The sequence below is a fragment of the Gopherus flavomarginatus genome, chromosome 21 (assembly GCF_025201925.1).
Source record: "Gopherus flavomarginatus isolate rGopFla2 chromosome 21, rGopFla2.mat.asm, whole genome shotgun sequence".
NCBI lineage: Eukaryota > Metazoa > Chordata > Testudines > Testudinidae > Gopherus > Gopherus flavomarginatus.
The window spans coordinates 8,184,815-8,209,870 of NC_066637.1; the positions used below are offsets into that span (position 1 = coordinate 8,184,815).

At 46.6% G+C, this 25,056-nt stretch overlaps 1 protein-coding gene across 2 annotated transcripts in view; it reads left to right on the forward strand.

The window, feature by feature from the left end:
• Positions 1 to 25,056, forward strand: part of C1QTNF12 (C1q and TNF related 12) — a 49,036-nt gene that overhangs the window by 20,924 nt on the left and 3,056 nt on the right. Inside the window, exons 4-9 of one of the 2 annotated variants that reach the window (XM_050931489.1) lie at positions 2,210 to 2,329; positions 3,879 to 3,990; positions 5,498 to 5,679; positions 10,988 to 11,096; positions 12,797 to 12,887; positions 23,867 to 23,945. In XM_050931489.1, the coding sequence (XP_050787446.1) occupies positions 2,210 to 2,329; positions 3,879 to 3,990; positions 5,498 to 5,679; positions 10,988 to 11,096; positions 12,797 to 12,887; positions 23,867 to 23,945 (693 nt within the window). The remainder of the gene's footprint in view (positions 1 to 2,209; positions 2,330 to 3,878; positions 3,991 to 5,497; positions 5,680 to 10,987; positions 11,097 to 12,796; positions 12,888 to 23,866; positions 23,946 to 25,056) is intronic. The other variant, XM_050931490.1, reaches the window with a different exon arrangement.

The following is a 25,056-nucleotide window of genomic DNA, read 5'->3' on the forward strand; positions in this document are numbered from 1 at the left end:
ACCTACTTCGTGCTCACTTGGGTGCAGGTGTCAGTGGTGTCACAAAGCGGATGGCAGTGGAGGATCAGAGGCCAAGGATTATTAATGGCTTGCTGCAGAGGCAGCACAAAACATTGTTTAGTGTAGCTCCTGTCTGAACAGTGGCAAGGTTGAAAAAATTCCCCAGTGACAGAAGGATAACTATATATGTATATACACATGCACGTGCTGTTTGGAATCCAGAAGACATTCTGCACCAGGACAATTTTGTAGTCAGATTATAGGCCTGACCCTGTGTCTTTAAATTCAGCCTTGTTAGCACTAAAAAATGCACATGTGTAATTGGGCTTGCCTGGGGGTGGACAGTAGCAGTGATTTTCCCCAAGCCCATTTACTTATCAGCACCAGGTAAAGCCATAAACATTCAGCTTTGTCCACTTGGTGCCAAGTACAAATGATCTGCATATTGCTGAAGTCTCTGCAGCTCATGGCGTTACTGCAGTGCCACAGCTTCCCAGCCAGACGAGGGAGGGAGGAGTGACGCAGCTGGCTGTACATGGCCCTATGTGCTGTTGTGTTTCTTTGAAGCCAATCCATCGAGGCCATCTTTGACTCCGTGAAATAAAGCAAAACAAACGGACTGGTAAAACACGGGTGTGGAAACTGGGGTCAGGTCAGTCATTCTCGAATAAACCTGTGGGCTTTTATTGGACTCCTGTCTGGCTACTTGACTGGCAAGGGGCTAGGTCTAATCAGCTCTATTGCTGGTTGGAAAGTTTAGGGAGAAGATCCTGTGATGGCACCAGTGAACATTCAATTTGAATGTGAAATGTCATTTGTATTGTATTGAGTGCGTGCAAATTACATGTATATGAATATTCCTCTGCATACATGTGTGCACATACATATTTGTGCAGGCGTATATATCACATGCATGTATGTACATTTGTGCATGTATGTATACATGTGAACAGGCAACATGGCTTTTGTATCCATGCACATGTGGATTACTTAGGTGTTGGTCACAAGGGGATTGGCAGTGAGTGTTTTATTTCTCGCAGTTACTGTGGGGCAGAAGGATGTTGTTCCATCACCATCACTGACTTGTGGGTGACATTTGTCAGGTCAGCTAACCTCTCTCTCACAGTGTTTGGAGACTGGTGGGTGAAATGCCCTTATGAACCCAAACTATCGTTGCTATTTTAAATAGCAAGGGGCTCTGGCTTTGGGATTTTATCTTTTCCGAGGTCCAGTGTTTACTTTTAGACACATTATGGCCCGGGGGGATTTGATCCTGATATGGGAAACTCTATGTGGATTCCACAGTGGATCTGCATGAGTGTAAAGGGATGTTGAGCCAGGTCTAGAAGGGAGAGTGTCTTGCAGGCCAGTGCTATGCAGACTCTGCTCCTCATTTCCAGCTCTGCCAATACAGTTTGCTCCTGACATTGCTATTGTGGCAATGGACCTTCCCTGAGTTGCTTCATTGTGCAGTGGGTGTGAGGTGTAGACAGCAGAGAAGCCCCGTCTCCAGAGGTTAAGAGAGAAGCCAATGTTAGAGATTCACTAAGTGCTATTTCAGTAGGAAATGTTCATGCCTGGCTTGGTGGTCAGAATTATTTCTGGTATCCAAATGGACTCTTCTTCTTATCTCTATACTAGAAGGACCCAGCCAAAGGTCAGCACCCTCTCCTGCTAACCCAGGGTTCCTGAGACTCAGTCCAGCTCTAATCACTGGACCACACTGCCTCTCAACACTCTGTACCTTCCTCCAACATTGTTCTTTGCATTAAAGCAATGGAATTTCTTGGGTTTAACAATTTTTTTTTTATTCCAACATTTTGTAATGCAGCTTCTGCAAGCTGCAACCTGCAGGCTCCCCCTCTGCTCTTATGATCTGGTCTGGAGCCTTTTCCCCACCCTCCCTGTTGACCTCTGCAGCCAGCCCTACATCCTTCCACAACCAAAACTACCTCCTCACCCATCCCAGCTTCAAGTTCTGACTTGCTCTTTACTGGAGCTATGCCTTGAACTGCCAAGTTCCGCTCCATCTCTGAAATAAATGTCCTGCAAAGTTCAGGGGGTTTGGATCCAGGGGGTTGATTCAGGCCCCCTTTACTCCTTAGGGCCCCTGTTGGATAACAGCCAGTAGCGCAGTCTGAGTTTGGGATTCGTGTCAGTGGATGAAGATGCACAATGACATCCAATCTTTGTTCTCGTTTCTCTTTAGATTCTAGAATCTCCAGATCCTCGAATCACAGATCCGCGGCGCACCTGGATCTCATTTGTACATCGCCCGGACGATGGCAACAACTCCAAAAGGAAATGCAAAGGGAGAGACAAGAAATTAGTAGGTTACTGCTAGATATAACACCAGATCACAAATATTTGTGTCCTGGGCCCCAAATTTCCCCTCCTAGGGCTGTTGTAAAAGGTGCTCTCTGTGTGCCTTCCCACCCCAGAGATGGCTGCATTTTAGTGGTGCTATGTGTTTATAGTTTGTAAAGTGTTTTGGGAAACTAGGACAAAACGTGCTATATAAATGTAAAGTGATAGTTGTGTCTGTATGCATGAGCGTGTGTTTGTGTATCCATATATGTGTTCTGCTATTCTCAACAAATCTTTTAAAATCACCTATGTCTTGTGCTGAGACTTTCCCTTTAACTAACAGGTATTAAGGATCCATAACAAAGTGTTTTAGCCTTCACAGGCACAAGATATAGCGGTATGGCCTAGTGGATAGAGCACCGGACTGGCAGTCAGGAGGCCTAGGTTCTATTCCTGGTTTGACCACTGCTACTCTTCGGAGCTTGGGCAAGTCTCTTTACTGTTCAGTGCCTCAGTTTCCCCATCTGTAAAAAGGGGGTAATGATCCTGACCTCCTTGGTAAAGTGTTTTGAGATCTACTGTTGAAAAGCACTGGATAAGAGATGGGTATTATTATTATTTCGGAAGGTTGATGTGTTAATCAGTTTAGGACCCAGGTCTCACATGGAGACCCACTTCTAGGGTACAGAGTAGCTATTTCTCCTTTCCTGGAGCCCTAGCTAACATCCTCAACAGTCACACCAAACACACAGCCTCACATACTTATGCCATCCTCATGTGATTGCAATATTCTTAGGCTTGGAAGGATTCGATTTTTATCAGTAAATGCCGGTAAACGTCAACTTCACCATCCACACACAGATCGAGGAAAAAATATTTCCATCAATAGTGACTAAAATTTACAGATAGGCACCGTCAGAAAAATGCCACTTGAGAACCAGTCCCACCTTAACATGTATGAAATGTATCGTAGTGCTGGTGTTAGTGGAGCTGGAGCAGGGGTGCCCGTTAGGTAGCTTTGACTTTTTGATCTCAACATCTCCTGCCGTTAAATAATTATGGTCGGACCCTCTCCATAATTTCCCACAATTGAAATTGAAATAGATTAAAAATTCTGCCATGCCTAATTGATTTTATTTAGCTATATAATAGGGTGCCTCTGCTGCTGCCCCAGGAAGCCAGCAGCTGGCACACATGGAAATTAACAAAGCCAGCCCCCAAAAGTCTGGTGACATGCTACCATCAGTGATGCTCGAAGGTAAAAACAGAAGCAGCAAACCCAAGTCCCCCCCGGTCTCCAGAGACCCAAGTAAGGGCCTGGCCTTGCAACCTCTTACTTGCATTGCTAGTCAGGTGAATAGACACCTGGGTGGCATTACCTGCTGGGCAGAAAGCCAGCACGAGACCGTGGTGCCACACCAGACCTTTAGTTGAACCTGTGGTGAAGGTCTATTCAGGTGACTGATAGCTTTGCAGGATGCAGCTCTTCATCTCAAGGGAGCCTTTGGTGTGTTGCTGAGAGTTACTGCCTGGATCTGATTCCCATTGTCTTCTTTTGGCTCCTTTCTTAGCGTGGCCTTGTTGGGCCCCCAGGGCCGCCGGGCCCCCAGGGACCTCCAGGAGCACCAGGGGCCGAAGTCACCCAGGAAGTCCTGCTGCAGGAGTTCAAGGAGATACTAAAAGGTAAAAGCGATTGGAGCCGCATGTCTGTCTCTCCTTCTTGCCCCCAAATGTGGCACCTACAGCCGAGTTCCAGGTTAGCGGGAGCTCCTCTCGTAAGGCCCCGTTTCAGCACAGTGCTTAAGCGTGTCCTTAAATCCCACTAACATGAGTTCACAAAGCCAATGGGGCTCTGGGCAGGTGCTTGGCTCAGCTTGTGTGCAGAAGGTTGCAGGATCTGGGCCTAAGTCGGTCAACCTTTCCCCCTCTTCCCATCAATGTTACTGGGGAGAGGAATGAGTTAGGATGGTCCAGTTAAGTCAGGGGTTCTCAAACTGGGGGTCGGGACCCCTCCGGGGGTCATGAGGTTATTATAAGGGAAGTCATGAGCTGTCAGCCTCCACCTCATACTCCGCTTTGCATCCAGCATTTATAATGGTGTTAAATATGTAAAAAAGTGTTTTTAATTTATAAGGGGGTTGCACACAGAGACTTGCTCAGTGTGGAAGGGGTCACCAGTATGAAAGTTTGAGAACCACTGAGTTAAGTGTAACAGCACGGAATGAACAATATTGCCAATGACAAGTATTCAGAAATCAGGAGACAGGTGTAAACATCATAAGGCTGGGGGTGGGGGCAGGGGGAAGATTGTGGACATTGTTTATTCACCTTCTGGATTTGGAAGCATCAGGGTGCAGTGGGGTCACATTTTCAAGTTTTAGCCCTGCAACCATGAGGGCTAGAAACATACTTGTTTATCAAAAAGGAAGGCGAAGATTTTTCCATGATCCCAAGTCGGCCAGAAATTGGTGCTTCAGGAACAACCCCAAACATTGCGAGATTGGCGATAGACACATGAGAGTTGCAACACAGAGCTAAGCCATGTACCTTCTTAGGCAGAGCAACTGCAATAAGGTTCCAGAGTGAGATCTTTTAGACTGAAATGGTCTGTTCCAAGGAGAGTGGTGCGAGTTCCTTCACCTGGATCATTTAAAATAGGACTGGAGAAAGTTTTGGAGAACACGTGTAGGGAACAATGTATGGACTAGAGGATGTAGCAGTCTGTTTATACCGGCCACGTTAAGGCCTCTTATTATTTATTATTTGTATTGCAATAACACATAGGATCCCATTGTGGTAGATGCTGTACAGAACAAAAAGATGGTCCCTGCCCCAAAAACTTTATAATAGAAGCATAAGACAGGCTTGGTGGGGGAGCACAAGGAAATAAGACCATCCCAGGCAGTGGTCTCAGCAAGCCAGCTTCCTAGCCATTGTCAATTTTTTTTTGGTAAGCATCATGATAAAGGAGAGTTTTAAGGGAGGATTTGAAGGAGGGACAATGAGATGGCTTTGGAGATATGTCTGAATATCATTGGCTGCCAGCATAAAAGTGCTTCCGTGTAAATAAATATTAAAAAAACAAGTTTTTATTCAGATTGTGTAAATTAGAAAAATCGTCCCCTGCTGCTGCTCGGATTGCTCCGTCCAAATCCAAGCTGGCCTCCCATGTGATCTCTTTTCTCTTCAGAAACCATTGAACGGCGGGCATCTCTGGCTATCTCAGCCCACCCTAGCCAACTGCCCCCGCTCCTGCTGTCACTGGAGGAGACCTCGCCCTACAAACGGGTGGAGGAAGCGTTCCACTGCAAACTGAAAGGGCAGGTCGTTGTGGACAAGAAGACCCTGGTCGAACTTCAGAACTTCCAGTCGGTGAGCCAATGTCACAGCCTGCACTTGCACTGTCCTGCTGAGCTCTTCTGTGATTCCTTTCACCCATAGGGCTCTTCTGGAGAAAGGGAGAGCTGATCCCAGGAACCCAGCTCCGGCCTGGCTGCTGGAAGTGAGCACTTGCCTTAACAGCTGGTCATGGTTGGGAGAAGTGGCATCTTCTCACCCACCATGGCCGATTCTACCCCCATTGAAATTAATGAGGAGTTTTGTCATTGACTTCATAGCGAACAAGAGTGAGCTCTATATCTGCTTCCCGAGTGCCTATTTTGATCCTAAAACTCCTCCCCTTCCTCACCTCCTACGTCCAAACAATTGTCAGTTAGGTCCCCATTGTCGAATCTTTATTACAGCTAATTCTGTTCTGTTCTGTTGTATCTAGGTTCTTATACCATGCTCATCACTCTAGTCTTTGGTTGCCTTCCAGTAGTTGTTATAAGGGTTTGTCTGCACATGGAGTTAGTCTGGAATAGCTAGTCTTAAATAACTCCATGTGTGGACACTCTTATTCTAGAATGAAAGTGCCTTTTTCCAAATGAGTTAATCGGGAATATCTGTTCCATTTTATATTCACATTTACCCTATCCTGGAATAATTTTCATGTGTAGGCAAGCCCCAAAATGGCAGCAAGAACCCTCCTGGGCCTTCCAGGCCCCTGGTGTGAATATATGGCTCCCACTGTTACAAAAATCAGCATTTGACGTTGTCTGTTAGATGGGACGCACTTTAGACTAAGCTCCCATTTATAAATGGCTTAGAAAGGGTCATTAAAGGGTTAATCAGTGTTGTAAGGATAGTACAGATAGGAGCAGCATGTTATCAATGGTTACAAAGCTGTCAGTAGGAGGTGCTATTGATGGTTTTAAACCATGGTTATAAGCAACCTGTTGGCAATGATTACCCATGTATTAAAACATCTATGAATCCTTTATAAATGATTTGTAAATGGAAGGGTTATGTAAAGCGTGCGTGTTTGCGGCAAAGGTGGGAGTGAGTGCTAATTATTCTCATTATTACTATTGGGCAAACTTGATGCAGGCACAATGGACATGCAATTCCATGATGCCATTTTTAGTGTCATTTTCCAGAGCCCGACCGAGATCTTAAAGTGTCTTAACTGGCACCAAGTAGGACTGTTGATTGCCATCAGTCACTCAGTCAACAGTTAGGTGTGTTTATGCTGTTAATTAGCGACTCTGCTGCACCCCAGAAATGGCTGGATTTTCATGGCAGCTATACAGACTCCTGTCTATGAAGGGGCCTATCCAACAGATCTTATTAGTTTGAGTAGTCCCATAGCTAATGGGACTCTTCAGGGTTGCAGGGTTAGAGACAGTTTGCAGACCTGCAGTGGTGATTTCTGACGCAGGGTGAGACAGCCGCCCAGATTTTCTGCAGGTGCTGGCACAGGAGCAAGGTTGTACCTGAAGCAGCGAGACAGATGTGCTGCCTCGTTAATTAGGAGTGAGAATGTGAATAGACCTCTTAGCAATCAGTGTGTGGGCTGGGGCTTCCCAAGCCTTATTATCATCAAGTCTGATTACTCCTGGCCCTGGAGCTGATGTGGGAGGGCTGGCAGGTCAGATGGGCCTCTGTGTGCCAATGCTTCATTTCAGCTTCTGGACAAGAAGTGCCTGGATTTAGCTTGTGCTCTCAGACCATGTCTCTCAACCAGGGGTACGTGCACTCCTGAGATATGCAGAGGTCTTCCAGGGGTACATCAACTCGTGTAGTTATTTGTCAAGTTTTACAACAGGCTACATAAAACGCCCTAGCAAAGTTAATACAAACTACAATTTCATACAGACAATGGCTTGTTTATACGGCTTTATAGACTATACACTGAGATGTAAGTACAATATTTATATTTCAATTGATTTATTTTAAATTATATGGTCAAATGAGAATGGGGGCAATTTGTCAGGAACAGTGTGGCCATGACACTTTTTGTATTTTTATGTCTGATTTTTGCAAGCAAGTGGTTTTTAAGTGAGATGAAACTTGGGGGTATGTAAGACAAATCAGACACCTGAAAGGGGTACAGCTGTCTGGAAAGGCTGCGAGCCACGGCTCTGAGGTACTGCTCTTGGTGGTGATAGACACTCCTGCTGTGAGGAGAGCATCATCTCTGGGGCAATCGGGGTGAGAAGAAGGAAGCCCATTGTCACCGACTTCGTAGAGCTAAGAGCTCAAGCTTCCCCAATTAAAGTGGGGAGGGAGCAACTCAGCTCCTGACCCAAAGCCCTTTGAAGGTCATGGAAAGACTCCCATTGGTTTCACTGGGCTTTGGATCAGGACTTAGCTGTTCTAAAGTCTTCGAGACTGGAGCCTCCATTCTCCTGACCTGGGGTGCATTCAAAGGGCAGCAGAGCTTTCTTCTCCCTTTGGCAGAGACTTCATAAGTCCCATCCCTCTGTACTATAGTTATTCCCCAGTGATATTCCCTGGTCTTACACACACACCTGCTGGTGCTCTTACAATGCCCTCAGTCCTACAGCATCTGAGATGAGCGCGTAGTATTTCTTCCCCTCCCTCTGAGCATCCTGTCTACAATGCTCCAAGCACTCTGCTCTCCCAAAACCATTGCCTCCCCTGGATACATTGCTGGGTAATGTATTTTGCACAGGGAAGCTTAGATCAGACACAGCTTGTAGTGTGCAGTGAAATTTCGGCTTTACATCTGGTTTGACTGAGGTCCAGGGAACATTGGTGGAGTGATGCCAGACTCACCAAGGCTAAGAGGGAGCTCCTTGTGATGAGAAGCCTTGGGTAGATCCAGGGGTAATCCTGGTATCTCTCATGTTTTGCAGTCAAGCTAAACTTGTTCTGAATCTTAACACTGGCTAGGCGGTCAGAGGGCTCGCAGTGCTTTGCTGTGACTGCTTCACAGGCTAGTTTCTGTGTTCTTATTCTAAATATCTGTCAATTTAATTTTTAAAAAGAAAATCTTTCCATTGGGCAGCACCCAGCCTATGTCTTAATCCTACCATGCTTGATTCCCTATTCTCACCAGCAAGTAAATTACACAGTGGGTGTGGGCAGGGGGAAAGAGAACCTGAGTTTGGATTGCAGAGGAGGGCTGGCACTAGCTTGTTATTTACATGCTTTGGGGCTGCTTGTTGAAATTAACTGAGAGCAAGTTGCAAATTTCTCGGGGATTACTCCCAGCAGCAATTATGGCAGCTGTGAAATGAGTCGTGCTAATGTCAGGCAGCGAACTCAGCAGGGAGTTATAATTGGTGTGGCGTTTGCTGAAGCATACTGTCCAATGAGTCCTCTTCCTTCCCAACATTCCGTATTGTCTGTTTCCCCTCACAAAGAGTAACAAAGCCACAGAGGACTTGAAGAAACAGGAATGTTTTAACAGCAGTAATTTACTGGTGCCTGCAATTGCCTTCCAAATTCAGCCAGTGGTTTTGGAATTAAGTTGCTTCTTCTGTTAGTTTAATTGCTTTAATGAGAAAGGAATGGAGAAACTCCCAGGCTCAGTTCTACCTACACACACGGGGCCTGATTTTCCTCTCACTTACAGCAGTATAGTTCAGGCATCACTCTGTCAAAGACTACGGGGCAATGTTGATATAAAACCAGCACCAGAGAGAGTAAAGCGCTTTGAGATCTAGGACATACAAGTGACTTGCACAAGAGAAATGCAGTGAATGATTTTTATTTCAATCGGTTTTTATTTTCTTTCTGTTTAGAAACAATAAGAAGACTTCGCGGGCTCTGTATGCTCCGCCAGGGATTTAAAATGACTAACTCCAATGCATGTTTCATTCGGGTCAACCCTTCTATCATACGGCAGCTCTTCATACAAATACCAGCATGCCCATCCACTCTGTTGCCTCAAAGATGAGGCCAAACAAACAGGCCTTGTAGTCCGCTGGGAAAGCTGGCGTTCCTTTCCCGGCTATTTTGGTTGGGGGCGGGAGGGCATTTGAGGTCCCTGGGATGTTTACAGCTCTGTTGGACAGTTCTTCCTTGTTATACTGAAGGGGATCTAGAATCAGTGCTGTGATGGCAATTCTGGCAGTGTATCTTGGGGAGAGAAACTTTCTCTAACACAGGTCTACTAGTGTAAAGTCATAAGCACAAACACCAGGCAATTCAGTTCTGTCAGGGTTCCTTAGTTCTCTGGGTCCGGATGTGTGTACAGATAACTTAGATGTGGTGCATGGATTTACATATATAAGCACCAGGACACTCCAGCAGCTGTTCTGCAAGCTAGAATGATGCTATATAAACCTTGCAGAGGTAATGGTGATAGTGCTTGTCCCGACACGTTTAAGTTTCACATAATGCCCTTGTGGTGGAGGCAGAGTCTCTGAGTAATTTGCTTTTGGCCCATCAAAGCTGTTTCTGATTCTCCCTAATTCCAGCCAAACCGATCTTGAGTGGGCCAAAACTAACAATAAACACGTCGCATTGAATTTATTTTAGCTTGAATCAGATAGTTCGCTGTGAGTCTGACTTGAGACCACTTCCTTGCGCCGGGAGACGCTGTGCTTTGCTGGAGTTTGCCTGCTATTTTCCTCTCGGACCAAACTCAGAAGAAAATGAAGCTAAATATAGATTCCATAAGAACTCAGCAAGGCTGTGCAGCGCTGCTGGCATGAGAGACTCAGTCCTGTCTTATCAAAGCCTAGAGTGGTAGGAAACCTCTGGAGTGCCCTGTGTTATTGTCTCCTCTGTGTCTGCTTCACAAAACCCACACACACAGCTTGACACTGCAGAGACCTAGGACTGCTGTAGCAGTGGTAAGGCTGATCAGGAGACTTGGGAGAACTAGGGAGTCCCAGGACTGGAATAGTAGGGGGTGCTGCAAGTTCAAGACATCAGTCCTTGGCAGAGCGAAGGGGCCCCAAGGACTGGGATGGGGGGTGGCAGTAGGTAAGGACTGAGATGCATTGGCAAAGCTGGTGTTGGAAGGCAGGATACGGTACTAGAGTAGCAGGTGTTTTGAGAGTCCGGGCCAAGGTGCATTAACAGAGCTGCATGGGGGAAACCTGCACAGAGCTCAGCCGCCCTACACCTGATACTGACTAATTCTGTTAAATCCTCCCCTTTCCTGGGCGTTAAATCCACACGGAGGGAGAGCCCTGCTCATGCTAGAATAAGTCTCTAGGGAAGGAGAGGCCTGGCAAACCCTTCCCAACCTTCACGCTCACCTGCTCCTCGCTCACACACTCTTTTTCTCCCTGCGATGGGTAGAGATAACGATGGTTCAGATTGCTGGGGGGGTTTGTTCAACAGTTCAAGGTTTGCTGTTCTTTTTCCCCCCACCCCATAGCCTTTGGCCAAAGGAGCTTTCCTCCGGGGATCAGGCTTGAACCTGGTGACTGGGCGCTTCACAGCAACTGTGTCTGGCATCTACCAGTTTTCAGCCAACGTCCACATCGGTGAGTGTTGTCCATGGGAGCCTCTTCTAGTTTAGCATGGTGAGGGACTCTGGAACTCCCCTGACTGCCTCATGGAGGCTATTCAGTCTGAAACTTGTGTAACGACCACCCGTCGGCGTGAGTCGTCAGTATCATACAGACCTCCACCACTTGAGCTAGCAGAGTAACTCTATTAGGTGGCAGCCGCAGTAGGGTGTTATCCTCTAGCGTAGGAGTGGGCAAACTTTTCGGCCTGAGGGCCACATCGGGGTTCTGAAACTCTATGGAGGGAAGGCTGTGCCTCCCCAAACAGCCTGGCCCCCGCCCCCATCTGTCCCCTCCCACTTACCACCCCCTGACAGCCCCCCTCAGAACTCCCAATCCATCCAATCCCCCCTGCTCCTTGTCCCCTGACTGCTCCCTCCTGGGAACCCCCGCTCCTAACTGCCCCCCCCGGGACCCCACCCCCTATGCGACCCCACCCCCTATGCAACCCCCCCTTCTCCCTGCCCCCTGACTGCCCCCTGGGACCACCTGCCCCTTATCCAACCCCCCTCCCCCGCTCCCAATCCCCTTACCATGCCACTCAGAGCACCAGGATTGGCAGCTGCACCACCTGGCTAGAGCCAGCCATGCCAGTGCGCTGCCTGGCAGGGGCTTGCAGCCCCACCACCCAGAGCGCTGGCAGCACAGTGAGCTGAGGCTGCAGGGGAGGGGCCAGGGGCTAACCTCCCCGGCCGGGAGCTCAAGGGCTGGGCAGGATGGTCTCGCAGTCCGGATGTCGCCCGCGAACTGTAGTTTGCCCACCTCTGCTCTAGCGGATCAACCACTAATGGGGGCATGGCACGCAGTTTGCCACTGTATTACACAGGGGTTACAGACAGTCCTCTCTGCTACCATAGGATGGTTCAGTCTGATAAAGGGATGGCATTTTATAAGTCTACAGACATTTCATTGTTTTTCCTGCCTGTCTATAGATAACAGTGCATCAGACCTTTACGTGGGTTTTGGTGCTGGCTAGAGCTGGATGAATTATTCATAGTGAATAATTTCCCAGTTAAGAATGACAGAGTCCTGTGGCACCTTATAGATTAACAGACGTATTGGAGCATGAGCTGTCGTGGGTGAATACCCACTTCATCAGATTTCCCAGTTGACTCTCCAGAAAGCAGTGTCCATGGGCAGCAGATCACGACTTTGATTCATTTGTTTGCCAGTTGGAATTTGCTGGCAGGGTTTTCGTATGGATGTGTTTTGCTCTTGAGAACTTTTCTCTGAGAATAGCTGTGTGAATTCACTGTCTGAATGGCACAGTACTTTCTCGGCCTGGGCGGCTCGGATTCCTTATCAGCTGTCCTGCTGCTGCCCAAAATACATCTTGTTTCTTAATCAGTCAAATCTCTGTTATGAGCCCTAAATTAACTTTCGTATGAAGAAAACTTGCTCTCCACGAATGATTGTGGAAAGCATGGGGTGGGCATGTGGAAACGGAGGCAAATACGGCAAATTGAAAGGACATTCAGAACCCACCAAAATGTTCACTGATGCTTTTTCCTTCTAATCACTCAACAGTGATAAAGGGCATTTCAATGAGAAACCAGTGGGGTACTTCTCTAATGGAGCCATGATGTGCTGCTTACAGCCTAACGTGGTTGATGATTTGTCCTGTTATAAAGGGTGTTTTCTTCTTTCTTTATTTTCATGGTTTGCTTCTTTCCAAGACCACAGTGAGCTGAAGAGCAAAGTGCAGCTGCGGGCCAGAGACAACGTCCGTGTGCTGATCTGCATTGAATCTCTCTGTCATCGATACACGTGAGTCACTGCAATGCAGTTCTTAACCTGTCACAAACTGCTCCTTTCTCAGCTACTTTTGGCAAATGCCACGGATACCCTCTGGGAATGAAGATCAAAAACCTACTGGACCAAGCATCTCAAAAGGTGTTCATCCTTTCAAATTCAATAAACAGAATGGCTATTACCCCTGGATCTCCTAACGAATAAAGTACTCATCCTTCCTCGGGTTCAAGGCTGTCCTGAGCTGTGACAGCGTTGTCTAGTGGCAGGGGGAGGGGACTCCAAATCAGGATTCCTGAGGTCGAATTCATCCCTAATGTAACACTGCTAAAGTCAATAGAATCGCGCCAGGGTTGAATTTATCCCTGGCTTTTCTCCTGGGTATGCCACTGGTGTGCTACCTGGCCCTGGGCAAGTCACTCCAATTCCCTGTGCCCAGAAGGGTGTAACTATCTTTCCCTTTCTCACAGCAACACTGGGAGCCTTTGTGGGCTAGTTAATGAATTTGAACGCATGGACTTTATGAGCAATGGGGCCAGGATTTTGAAGTCAGTGGGAATTTTGCCATGGTAATGGAGCCAGGGTTTCCATATCGCTGCTGAGTGAGACGAGACAAAGGAAACTGACCTTCTCCTTAGCCCTAGAGCTTTTAGCTCCTCTTCAGGGCTGAGGTGAATCCATCCGTGTGGCAGTTTACACTGGAGCAGCCCGACTTATTACCTGATCTGCTCATTAGACAATAGAGGCCTTTGCTTTTCATCACTGCCCATGTGGGACCTTTACAAGCCCTCAAGAAATTCACCAAAGGACATTTCTGACTTTGATGAAAACGAGCGTGAGATGGGTTTCTTGAATCGGCCCTAATAAAAGCAGTGACAGGAAATTTAATGGGGAACTTCGGCCCAGGTAAACTTGGCAGGTGGACACTGTAATATATTTTGTACTTGCCTGTAAGGAGCAGCAGCCTTGCTATCCTACCAAATAAGCTGATAGATATAACATGTTGCCTCTGTTACTGAATGGCACTTTCTCTTGGGATGGCTGAGGGATGTTATTAAAGCCGTGGGATACTGCTCACCAACCTCTCACTCAGTCAGAAAGACACTATTCCAGCAGTGACCTGGGGCTGCAGAGCCCTGCTACGCAAAGCAGATCACTGGTAATTTTATAATGCTGTGGTTGCCCTTCTATGGAAGTTCTGAATCCAAGGTCACCTAGGAATTCATGAGTATCTCTAGGCTGTATGTTATACTCACTCAGAACTTCTCAGCAAGGTTAGAACTCAGATCCTCCTGCTCCAAATATCGAGTCCCCTACTACATGAGCAAGCAGAGAACTTCTGTTAGTAACATAAGGGCTGAAACACAGGCAAGTGGTACTAAGTCCATGCAGTAGAGGAGCTTCCTCCTTCAGCTTTAAAAACATGATTTTCTACCTGTTGAGCCACTAGCTGGCAGCGCTAGTAGACTCTTTTTTCATCTTCTATGGACCAGTCACTAAAGAAGGACAAAGATCTGTGATCTTCTAGCAGGGGTTATATAAGCACATACGCAAAAACATGCCCCAGTCAGTACATTCATGGGTGGTGTTTGTTGTGGCAGAGAGAGAGCTGGTTTTTGTTGCCTCAGAACTGAGAGAGAATTACTGGGCTAGTGCCTTTTCCCAATGATCCTCAGCTTTAATAGCTCCAGGAAGGCTTTTTGCCATTCCATAATTGCTGAAAAAATGCGTGCTCCACCCTAGGAGAGATCCTTACCAAAAAAACCTCAAATAAACTTTTTTCCTTTTGGATTGAGGTGCCCGGCACCAATCAGAAGCTTGTGATCTTCAGCCGAGAAAAAGTGGCTTTGATCTTTAAGACTAATCGCTTGGGGTGAAATTCATCTCTGGGCAGGTCAGCACAAGGGCTATGCCCCACTTAAGTCCTATTTTGAGGACTGATCCTCTGCGGAGGGGTACATTTCATATGAATTAGAGAAGCTCTAGTTCAACCAGAAGCCATGCCCTTGATGTAGGAATTACTGGGTGTGGTTGTCGGCCTGTGTTACAGGGGATGTCAGACTAGATGATCAACATGTTTCCTTCTGGCCTTAAAATCGATGAATCCTGGGTGATTAGCTGACATGAAAGCATGTTTCCTCTTTCCCCGCCATGCACACGGAGATGTCCATTCATCTTCATCTGTGTCCTTGGGCACAGGACACTCCTGGAGGCAGGATAATGGATTTGATGGACTAATGATCTGACCTGGTCTGGAAATCCTTGTGAACTAGACTTCACCAGGGATGAATTCTATGCCCAAAGAATCCCCTAGGAAATAGGATCCATCTTTGAACAGAAGATTTGTCAGACTCTTGAGCTTTGTGTAAATTTTCCCATGAGCTCTCACTGCTTTTCAATGGATGGCGCTAATCATGATGTATACCTAAGTAAATATTCAAAGCGTCATAGACAAAATGGGCTAGAATTGAATTTGGCCAAGGGTGCTGAGTAGAGAGAATGATATAAGAGTGTCAGAAAGACAGTGTTTCCAGGAGGCAGGAATGAGATAATGGGTCTGAAATACAGGCACTGCTGTGACTTTTACAAATTTTATTAGCAGTGAACAGAGTTCCTTTCCTGCCCTGCCGTCAGACAACACACACCCATGAACTGCTTCCTAAACGTAATAACAGAAGTGCCCTGCTAAACCCTGGGGATGTACAAGTTATCATTATAACCAACCCGACCCGACTCATGGACCTATTAGTCTTTCCGAGGAAAGCCTCCCACAAACCCATCCCTCAGACTTCACTGCACACGCGCCTAGTGGTGCTAGCATGTTAATTCAGGGTCAAGGAGACTATGGTAGCTAGGTTTTTGTTATTTCACCTGTAACCCATCTGGAGAGAGCTTAGCATCTCACTGATGCTGTCCTTCAAAATGCTGGACCAATCTGGAGGGTGGGTGAGTGTAGAACGGAAGTTGATAGTTCCTGATGCTAAATGTGCCAGGACCTATATAAAAGCATGTCCCCGCCCCAGGCATCCATGGTCACTGGGATAAAGACACAGAGAGACCCCATCTTGCATACTGAACTCCATCACCCATAACTCAGGGTGAGCATTAAGTCTTGGTGTGATGCCAAGGATTGTTAAATTCAGCGGCCCCTTAGTATATGCCAGACCAGGGAGGACTTAGGAGAGAGGTCATACTGTTCCTCAGCGACAGAAATAAAAAGCCATACAATAAAAAGATTTGGAGGTAGAATTTTCTAACATGCCTGAGTGATTTAGGAGTCCAAGTCCCATTGTCAGGTGACTTAGGAGCCCAAGTCTCTCAGAAAGTCAATGGACTCCTAAGAGCCTACATAGCTAGTAGGCCTAGATCACCCCTAATGAAGAGCATTGGAAAAACAATTAATAGAATCTAGGGGGTGGGGGGAAGTACATCTGCACCATTCTCTTTGCAGGATCAGGGCCGTAAGGAAGGGCACCCAAAGCGTGCGCCCAGACACGGGCACTGCTCTCACCAGCTTAACGAGTCACCAAGGCCCTGACAACCTTTGTCTCTGAAAAGGCAGGCTTCTCTCTAGGGAAGTCGGCAGAAGGACCTGACAAACATACGGGCAGGCCTGGCATTTTGCCCAACCGAGGACAGTGCTTCTCCCCTAGGGCAGCCAGCCCCCTTCAGGGCTCACTCAGGTCGCTTTTCATCGCTGGAGGATTCCTATTTAGAACTCTCCAGGGTTGAGAGGCCCATCCCAGATCACCTGCACTATTCGCCCAAATTGTAGCGAGACTTGAGCAATTAGAGCACTGAAAAGGTGTCAATAAAACAACTTTACTGGCTTGACTTAAAGCCACTAATGCCGTTAAACGTGTTGCCGAGGTAGAACCTCCACTTTCCCTGCCCTGTGCCTCGAATGGTCGTAAATGGGATCGACCTCACCTCAGCTTTATTAGAGAATTAATTTGAAATGAAACCTCATACCATAAATACCAGGTTTCGCTCCTGTGTTTCACTGGCCTGTGGAAAAGACTCGGTTGGTGCTCAAGTACCCATTAGTAATCAAGGTAACGATGAGTGCAGAACACCCACTGGCCTGTTGGGAGGCAAGGATCTTGCTAACCAGGGCAACATTGTTCTGCAGTCTGCTTTAGAGTGGTTCTTTTTGATTTCAGGGCTCAGAAAAGTGAGGAGCTGATGGGGCCTAAATGTGGGATGAGGGAAAATGTCTTCTCCAAATGTTTTACTGGCCCACTCTGGGCAGCTGCAAGACTCAGAGCCTCCCACTCCTGGACCCGCATCGCACACCTTTTTGTATGTGATTGCGTGACTGGCACCAGCTAGAATCAGGCATCTGAACAAGCTTCCTTCATACAGCTCTGCTAAGTGCATCTCTCTCCCGGCCTGCAGCCTGGCCGATCCTTGCTGTCTTATTACAGTCCCCTCCCTACTGATCATATTGGAAGCAGGACTGATCCCTTTAGCCCTGAGACTCTTATGCGCAGGGACTGCCCGTCACTCTGTATCTCACATATTTTTATTAGGTGGGAAAATGTCCCTGATGGACGAACCAGAGTGGTGGCCAAGGTATTTTTCAATGGCGCTGTCAGCCAGAGTGTATCAATGGCTGGAATTTCAGAGATTTGAAACTCTTAGCCTATTCGTGTTGCTTTCTGAGGGGGGAAAGCTTATTTTTACTTCCACTACAATGCTGGGGTGCCTGTTATTCCCCCGAGTTGCTTTCTTAATAGTGCTGAAGATGGAGCTAAGGACTTTATCTGGCGCCCAGTTTTCATGATACCTGAGCCTCTCAGTTTTTCTTGCGTTTACCCTCACAGCACCTTGGTAAGGTATGGAAATAGGACTATCTCCGTCTTTTCATTGGCGCAGTGGCTTGCTCTAGGCAGGACGTCTGTGGTAGAGCAGGAAATTGAACCCACGTCTCCTGAGCCCCACATCATCACCCTGACCACTGGACCATCCTGCTTCTCTTGGAACAGCTGAGTTCCGTTTCCAGTTCCAGTTCCTAGTGCACATGGGGCTGTCCTGGATTTCCCAAGTCATGTGTTCGGTTGTTTTTAAACTAGAGTGACCAGACAACAAGTGTGAAAAATCAGGAGGGGGGTGGGGGGTATTAGGCACCTCTATAAGACACAGTCCCAAATATTGGGACTGTCCCTATAAAATCAGGACCTCTGGTCACCCTATTTTAAACTGAGCTCTGCTTACTCAATGTCCCTTTTGGATTTATTAGGCCCATGCGGCAATTATCCTTGTTTATTTAAAAGGCTTGATAGTTTCAGAGCCATGGGCATTTGGGCCTGATTGTCACTGATGCCTTTGAGAGAGGGGAAGACAGATAACCATTTGTAAAAATAAAGAGGGGTGGGGAGCTCTCCTCCCTTATCAGGTTCTCCATACTCCTGACTGCTTTGATGAAGGCACTTGTCTTGAGGGAAAACAAAGTGCTTTTCATCAGGGAGGCTCACTCACCTCCTTCAAGGACCTTGTCTATCTGTATCTCCACACTACAGCGTCAGCTATGTGAGGAGCAATCGAGTATTGAAAATGTCTGTCAACAGCAGATCTCTTCTGACATGGCTGTAGCTAGCAAGGCTGGTGCATGGCTGCCTTGTTTTCGTGGATGTTTTTTTTTTTCCTGAGAACTTAGCCAAACCATGCCACAGACTAATCCTTCCCCCAACTAGGAAACTAGGCCAGATGTCATTGAGAGCACTGCAACCTTCTAGGATATATCACAGGCTGTCTTCAGATGTAATTTATGGCCACAAGCCCTGATTCTGCAAAGGGGAGCCACACAAGGCAAGCAGACCCACCCACACTCACAGACCCACTGAGGCTGGTGGAATGCCTTGCTTAGCATAAGGGTCCTTTTTACAAGAGTGGGGCCATAACATGCTGAGGGCCTTTGACTCTAAGGAGCAGCTGCCATGACCACTGCCTTGTTTTTTTTTTTTGTTTTTTTTTTGTTTTTTTTCTTGAACATTTATTTTTCATATTTAACTTATTCAGATATCACATTTTCTACATTAAAATATTCTCATGCTAACACCTTCCCATTCCCCCCTCCCCAAGAAAAATAGAATTGATACAGCTTTAAGATGGAATGCACTACAGAATCTGCTATTGCACCCAAGTTACAGAGCCCAAACAATAGAAAGTGAGATCTGCACAGGACAGAGCTGCAGGGCAACATGAGGGACAAGCTGAAGCCAGAGTATTCGGCACAGTTTAAACCATGTTGCACCTCTGTGTTGTTCTTGCTTAATCAGAACTAATCAAAGGCTTAATCACCGCTCAGTAGATTAGATTAAGCTCCTGTAGGGCCATGTCCACTAGGAGTCAGAGCTGTGTTTCCACTGAGTGTCTACTGGGGCCCTCTTCAAATGGTGTTGAAAATGTTTGTCCCATCAGGGTAGTTCTACAGCCATGGTGACAAAGCCTGGCAAACGTCAGGTTCTAGCAGAGGCTGTTCTCGCTTTCTGACAATGGGTGAGAACCCGACTGTCCCTTGAAGTGGTGAGAGAATAGGAGGAGGGGTACGGGAACGTTTCTGTCATTATGGGACCTGTTCGGACGAGCATTCTGCTGGCACTGGCTGAACTGCTGCGGGAGCCAGCCTGTGGAATTTGCTAGGGATGTCTGCTTATGCAGTCATTTGTTTTAGGGAGCTGAAACAGCCTGGGGGCTTCCAGCTGTGACTGGGAGAGAGAGGGAGGCAGACACTTGGAGGGGAGGAGATAGGGAGTGTGAGACAGATTAATGAAGAAAAGTTCCTAGCCAGGTTTGGCATTTGGTGGTAGTACATGACACACAGAAGTAATTCCCTAGTTGGCTCTTGGTGCCAAGTGATTTGTGCTGTCTGGGCCAAATAGTTCCCCCTGCACAGGTTATCTCCATATCAGGGGGCTGGAAACGCCACGCGTTGGCACTCACTGTGTTTCTTCACCTCACTGTGGAAAGAAGCTGGGTGGGGCTGGCCTCCTGGGGGAAGAAGCCAGAGGTGCTACCCACTGAACAGGGCAGATCTAGGAGGATCCACCCAGGAGGAGGCCATGTGCCTCTGTCCTGCTTCCTACCTCCGTGACATGCTGTTGGGATGGAGCTGTGCTGTTATCCCTGTAACCTCCCCTCAGGGAGAGTTTTACAGCATGCAGGGTGACATGGAGGGACAATGCTGGCTAGATAATAGAGTTTTCCAAACAGTCTCTAACGTATTGGCGCTCAGAGGATGGTCTGGCCCTTGAAAATGATTTTCTGTCCATAATGTATGGGCCTGATAAAAACCCCAGGCCAACACACTCCTCCCATCCAAAGAACAGGCTCCCGTACAGAGCACTGTCTTTTCCATGGACATACTTTTTTTGTGACCTTCACACCTGCGAAGCAATTAATAAACAATGAGAAATAAAAGGGTGCTATAGAACCTCCCACCCATAGTGCTCGGCAAACTTGACAAGCTAATTGGAAGCAGAGTCATTTCACTCATCACTGAAATGCAGCTAGTTCTTGGGTGGAAGGAGGCAGCGATTTAAGAGCAAATAGCAACACGGCATGATGGTTCAAGAGAGGAACAATAGTGTTTCCAGTGGAAACCACAGGGGGTATTTTCAGATTTCATCTGGAGGATGGCACTGCAGCTCATCCGTTTCTCTGCTGCTGTAACACTATACTTAGGTATTGGTTCAACTCTGAACTAGGAGAGACAGTGCAGTCCTGGACAGGGATTCAGGAGGTCTGGGTTGTTTATTCCTGGCTGTGGTGCTGACCTGCTTTGTAATCTTGAACAAGTAATGCCCTGTACAATGGAGAGAATGATACTTACCTCTTTTGGAAAGCACTTTGAGTTGTACAGCTGCTATACAGAAACTAGTTGTTGTTATTTCTGAGTCACCACTTCAGTGGAGCATTTGGTCATATGGGTAGGGCACGGAAGTGGGACTCTGGAGATCAGGGGTCTGTTCCTAGCAGTGTCACTAACCTGCTGAGTGACCTTGAGCAAATCACTTTCCTTCTCCGGGCCTCACTTTCCTCAGCTTTAAAACAGCTACTTGCTGTGAGATCAATGGACCTCCATGAGTATGTGAATACTAGAACAGTACTAGCAATGTGTCCCATAGCAAGTGGTAGATTTTTCCTCACTACCTACAGCAGTCAGAATTCCATTGCAATATCCTTGTGTCATTTGTGAAATGTTGAAATATTTTTTTTACACCCTGAAAATAAATGTGCACGTAGTGCAAGGAGTCATGTAGGCATGGCTATTGAGAGAGTAGCTATCGTACTGACTGCTGCAGAAAGCCCCTGCAGGACAGAATTGGACATTCTTGAGAGTCATTTAGAGGGCCAGAAATAGTGATTTCAATCAAATTTACTTTGCAGTTATAGAGCAAGGGCCTGTATAGGGCTGCTGACCTAACTCCCCAGCCCAGGAAGAAGGAACGCTGTGTCTCAGGTCTGTTCAGGCACTTCCATCAGGGCACAGTTGGATTCTTTAAACACAGAACTCACAAAGCAATGCCAAAACAAAGCTATTCCCCTGAGCAAATCAAGCTGCAGGGCCCAGCTACTGATACCAGATTCCTAACTCCCGCTCCCCAAATGTTGTTTTCTACTTCTCATACCCTAGGGTGAAGCAGAATCATCTACAAAGTCTGTAACTGCCACCAAATAATATATTCCTCAGACATTCATGCCACTGCACTCTTACCCTCCTCTATACCCTTAAAAACACCATAGTCTAGCTTTCTAATGTTACCTCACTTTCCAGATACTCTTCTGAAGCCTCAGACAGTATGTTCTGTCACCATAAAAGTGTCTCCATTCTTCCTAAAGAGACTTTCCTGGAAACACTCCCTGCATTCAGGAGATCAGCTGCTTCTTAACCTTACACATGTTCCATCAGCCAACTTTGAGTCTAGTTGATAAATATAAATGATCATTCAGACCATCGTGACCAGTTAGTCTAAATATGAGCACGTCACAGATCCTTTCTGAACTTCGGAGTTGCACATTATCCTCTATCTTCTTCCTCTCATCTCCTTGGTCCACAATTCATGTCATTCATTCTTGATGGCTTTTTCTTTTTAAATTTTTTTTTTAACTAAGCTTCTAAATTCCTGCTTAGTCAAAGGAATCTTTTTATATCAGCGTCTCCATGTTTTAAAGCATTTTTTCACTTCTTTATCTGCCGTTTTTTTGCCAGGGATCCCTACACGTGCTGGAATCCTTGGTAGTAATATGTTCACTCGGTTCACATGATAGTCAGCTATCATAATGGCTACAAAATTAGATATTCTTTTAGATTTTTTAACTCCAGTCTCAGGGATGCAAAAGGCTGCTCCCAGTCAATTTATTTTTTTCAACTTAAGATTCGCCTGTATATATAATATTTAGCAATGGTGACTTCATTTGCCGTATATGAATGGATAAACTTTATCTGTCATATAGAATGGCTCTCTTTCCCTTTATTATAGTATATGATTCTAAACTCATGTCCGGAAAGACAATTTTCCAGGTATAATTTACTGCCCCATAATTATAGATTTCAATCTCCTCTAGTCCTTCCTTTTCACATAACTGTTTTACCTACATTTTAGCCCTCTGAGCATGAAGGAGTTTACTGTGTTAGGCTACATTTCAACTGCTTTATTTCCAGCATTCCTCATATATTTGTCCAATATTTATTCTTATCTGCACTGTTTCCCTTAACATGAGCCCAAAATGTCAGCTCTAACTTTTTCACTCTCACATTGATAGGCATTTCTCCAGTAGCTACCTGCACTGCACACAGTGGTGTCATAAGAAACGCACCACATGCAATTTGTAGCATTTCCTGAATTGACTCTAACTTTTTAAGCTCCGCTCTGGTCACAGAACTAAAGGCTTGACACCATGATCTATGACTGATCTTATTAATGCTCTATGTTTGCACTTTCTTATCTGCTTCCCAATTAATCCCAGCAATACTTTTAAGTGGATGAACCCTACCTTTACATTTGTTTGTAATACTTTTATATAGCCCTTCCAAGTGAGTTTATTATCAAACACTATACCCAGAAACTTAAAACTGTTAACTACACATGCTTGTTCTCCATAAAGAGATCAATTACACTCATCTTTAGTCTTTTTCCTGGTGAAGATCGTTCCATTTGTTTTAGATCCTCGATCAGCTCCCCAGTATGAGACCTCCCTGAATGCTTCATTGCTTCTTTCTCCAGCCCCTTTAATTCTCTTGTGTTTGACCCATATTGCAACTAAGGTGATACCTATTCCTGCCCTGACACTTTTTGGGGCAATTGTTTATCATAATATTAAATGTGGTTGGGTGGATAACACTCCCCTGTGGTGTGCCATAGGCAATATTACAGACTTTCCCTACTCTAACCTGTTTAGTCCTCAAAAAAATCTCTTGTCTACTCACACATTTTTCCTTTTACTCCTATCTTGGTTGACATATAGAACAAACCCACCCGCTGCACCAGATCATATGCTTTTTAACTGGCTTTCTGGACATTGATCTGCTCCCCAATCTGAGCCACTTGCTGGCTTTTATAATGGCTTGGTAGGTCTCAGCTGGGAGGTAGCTAATCAGTTCCTCTTCTCCTGCTGCTACTTTTCACACCTGTATAGAACTCTTGAAGTGGCCTGTTGTAGATGTCTGCCACTAACTAATCGGGTTGGGGGAGTTGGAGGTGATTTCCCTGGGAGCAGGTTATCACCTAACTGTGACTCCAGGATTTCTTGCACCTCCCTCTGATGCACCTGGACTAGATGGAGCATGGGTTGATCCAACATAGCAATGCCTATGCCAACACTGGTGTCCCCCCCCCCCCCCCCCCCCCCCCCCCCGGGAGCGTGGAAGCTCTTTGAGAAGAGGAAGACTGTGACTTAATCCGGATGTCTTTGTTTCTGCTTAGGTGTTTAGCTGATGTGACTAACTGGCTGAGTTAATGTGCATATTCTGTTCTTCTTTGGCTGCTGTTTAGATCTTTGGAAGTTATTGCTGGTCTGGAAAGTAACAGCAAGATCTTCACCGTTTATGTGCATGGGTTGCTACAGCTACAGGTAAGGGGGCATGGAAGATGATAATACAGTCTGCACTCATTCAGTACCCAATGCAGTTGTAGCGGTGTTGGTCCCAGGATATTAGAGGGACAAGGTGGGGAAGGTGATATCTTTTACTGGGCCATATTCTGTTGGTGAGAGAGACAAGCTTTCGAGCTTATATGGAGCTTATTTCACACACACACATGCACACATTTTTCTCTCTCACAGAATATGGTGGGATCACAGAGACCCAAACCCACAAAGGTATTTAGGCTCCTAGCTTCCTTTGTGGAGTTGGGCAAGAGTGGTTTATAGTGTAGGCAATGACTTCGTCTCTACCCAGGGGGTGCTCAACCCCCACATCCGCCCCAGGCTCATCCCCACTCCACTCCTTCCTCCAAGCCCCTACTTCCTCCCCACCTCTTCCCACCCCAGTTCTGTACCAGGCCCAGCCCCCTCCACCTCTTCCCCAGGTCCCTACCCCCACCCTGCCTCTTCCTGCCCCCGTTCCTCCCCCAGCCCTGGCTCCCCCCTTCCCCCAAGTCCCCACCCCCACCTCGCCTCTTCAGTTCTGCCCACTCCTCTGAGCGTGCGCTGTCGCTCCTCCACCTCCCTCCCAGCACCTCCTGCTCACTGCGGGACAGGGAGGGGGAGGAGTTGGTGAGAGGTGCTGAGAAGAGGTGAGGGGAGCTCAGTTGACAGTGGGTGCTAAGCACCCACTAATTTTTTTCCCCCGTGGGTGCTCCAGTCCTGGAGCACCCACAGAGTTGGCATCTATGCTTTATAGGCATTATTGAATTAAGATTCTCAGCCCAGCTCCCTTCCCCTCCCTTCCACCCCTACGTAGTAGGGAAGTGTTATTAACTTCATTTTAGGATTAAGGTACCATGGAATTAAATGGTCACCCAGGGACTCTGTGTCAGGGCTAGAAACAGAAACCTGATCTCCTGGGTCCAAGTTCCCAACTTTAACCACACAATTAATCTTAAATTAAATTAATGAGATAGATATATCTCCATATATATAAACTGTGATATTAATAATAGTAAATACATAAACTCTTCATCCAGCCATCTCCCTGGGCTTTACCAAAGTAGGTAAGTATCATCATCCTAATTTCATAGAAGGG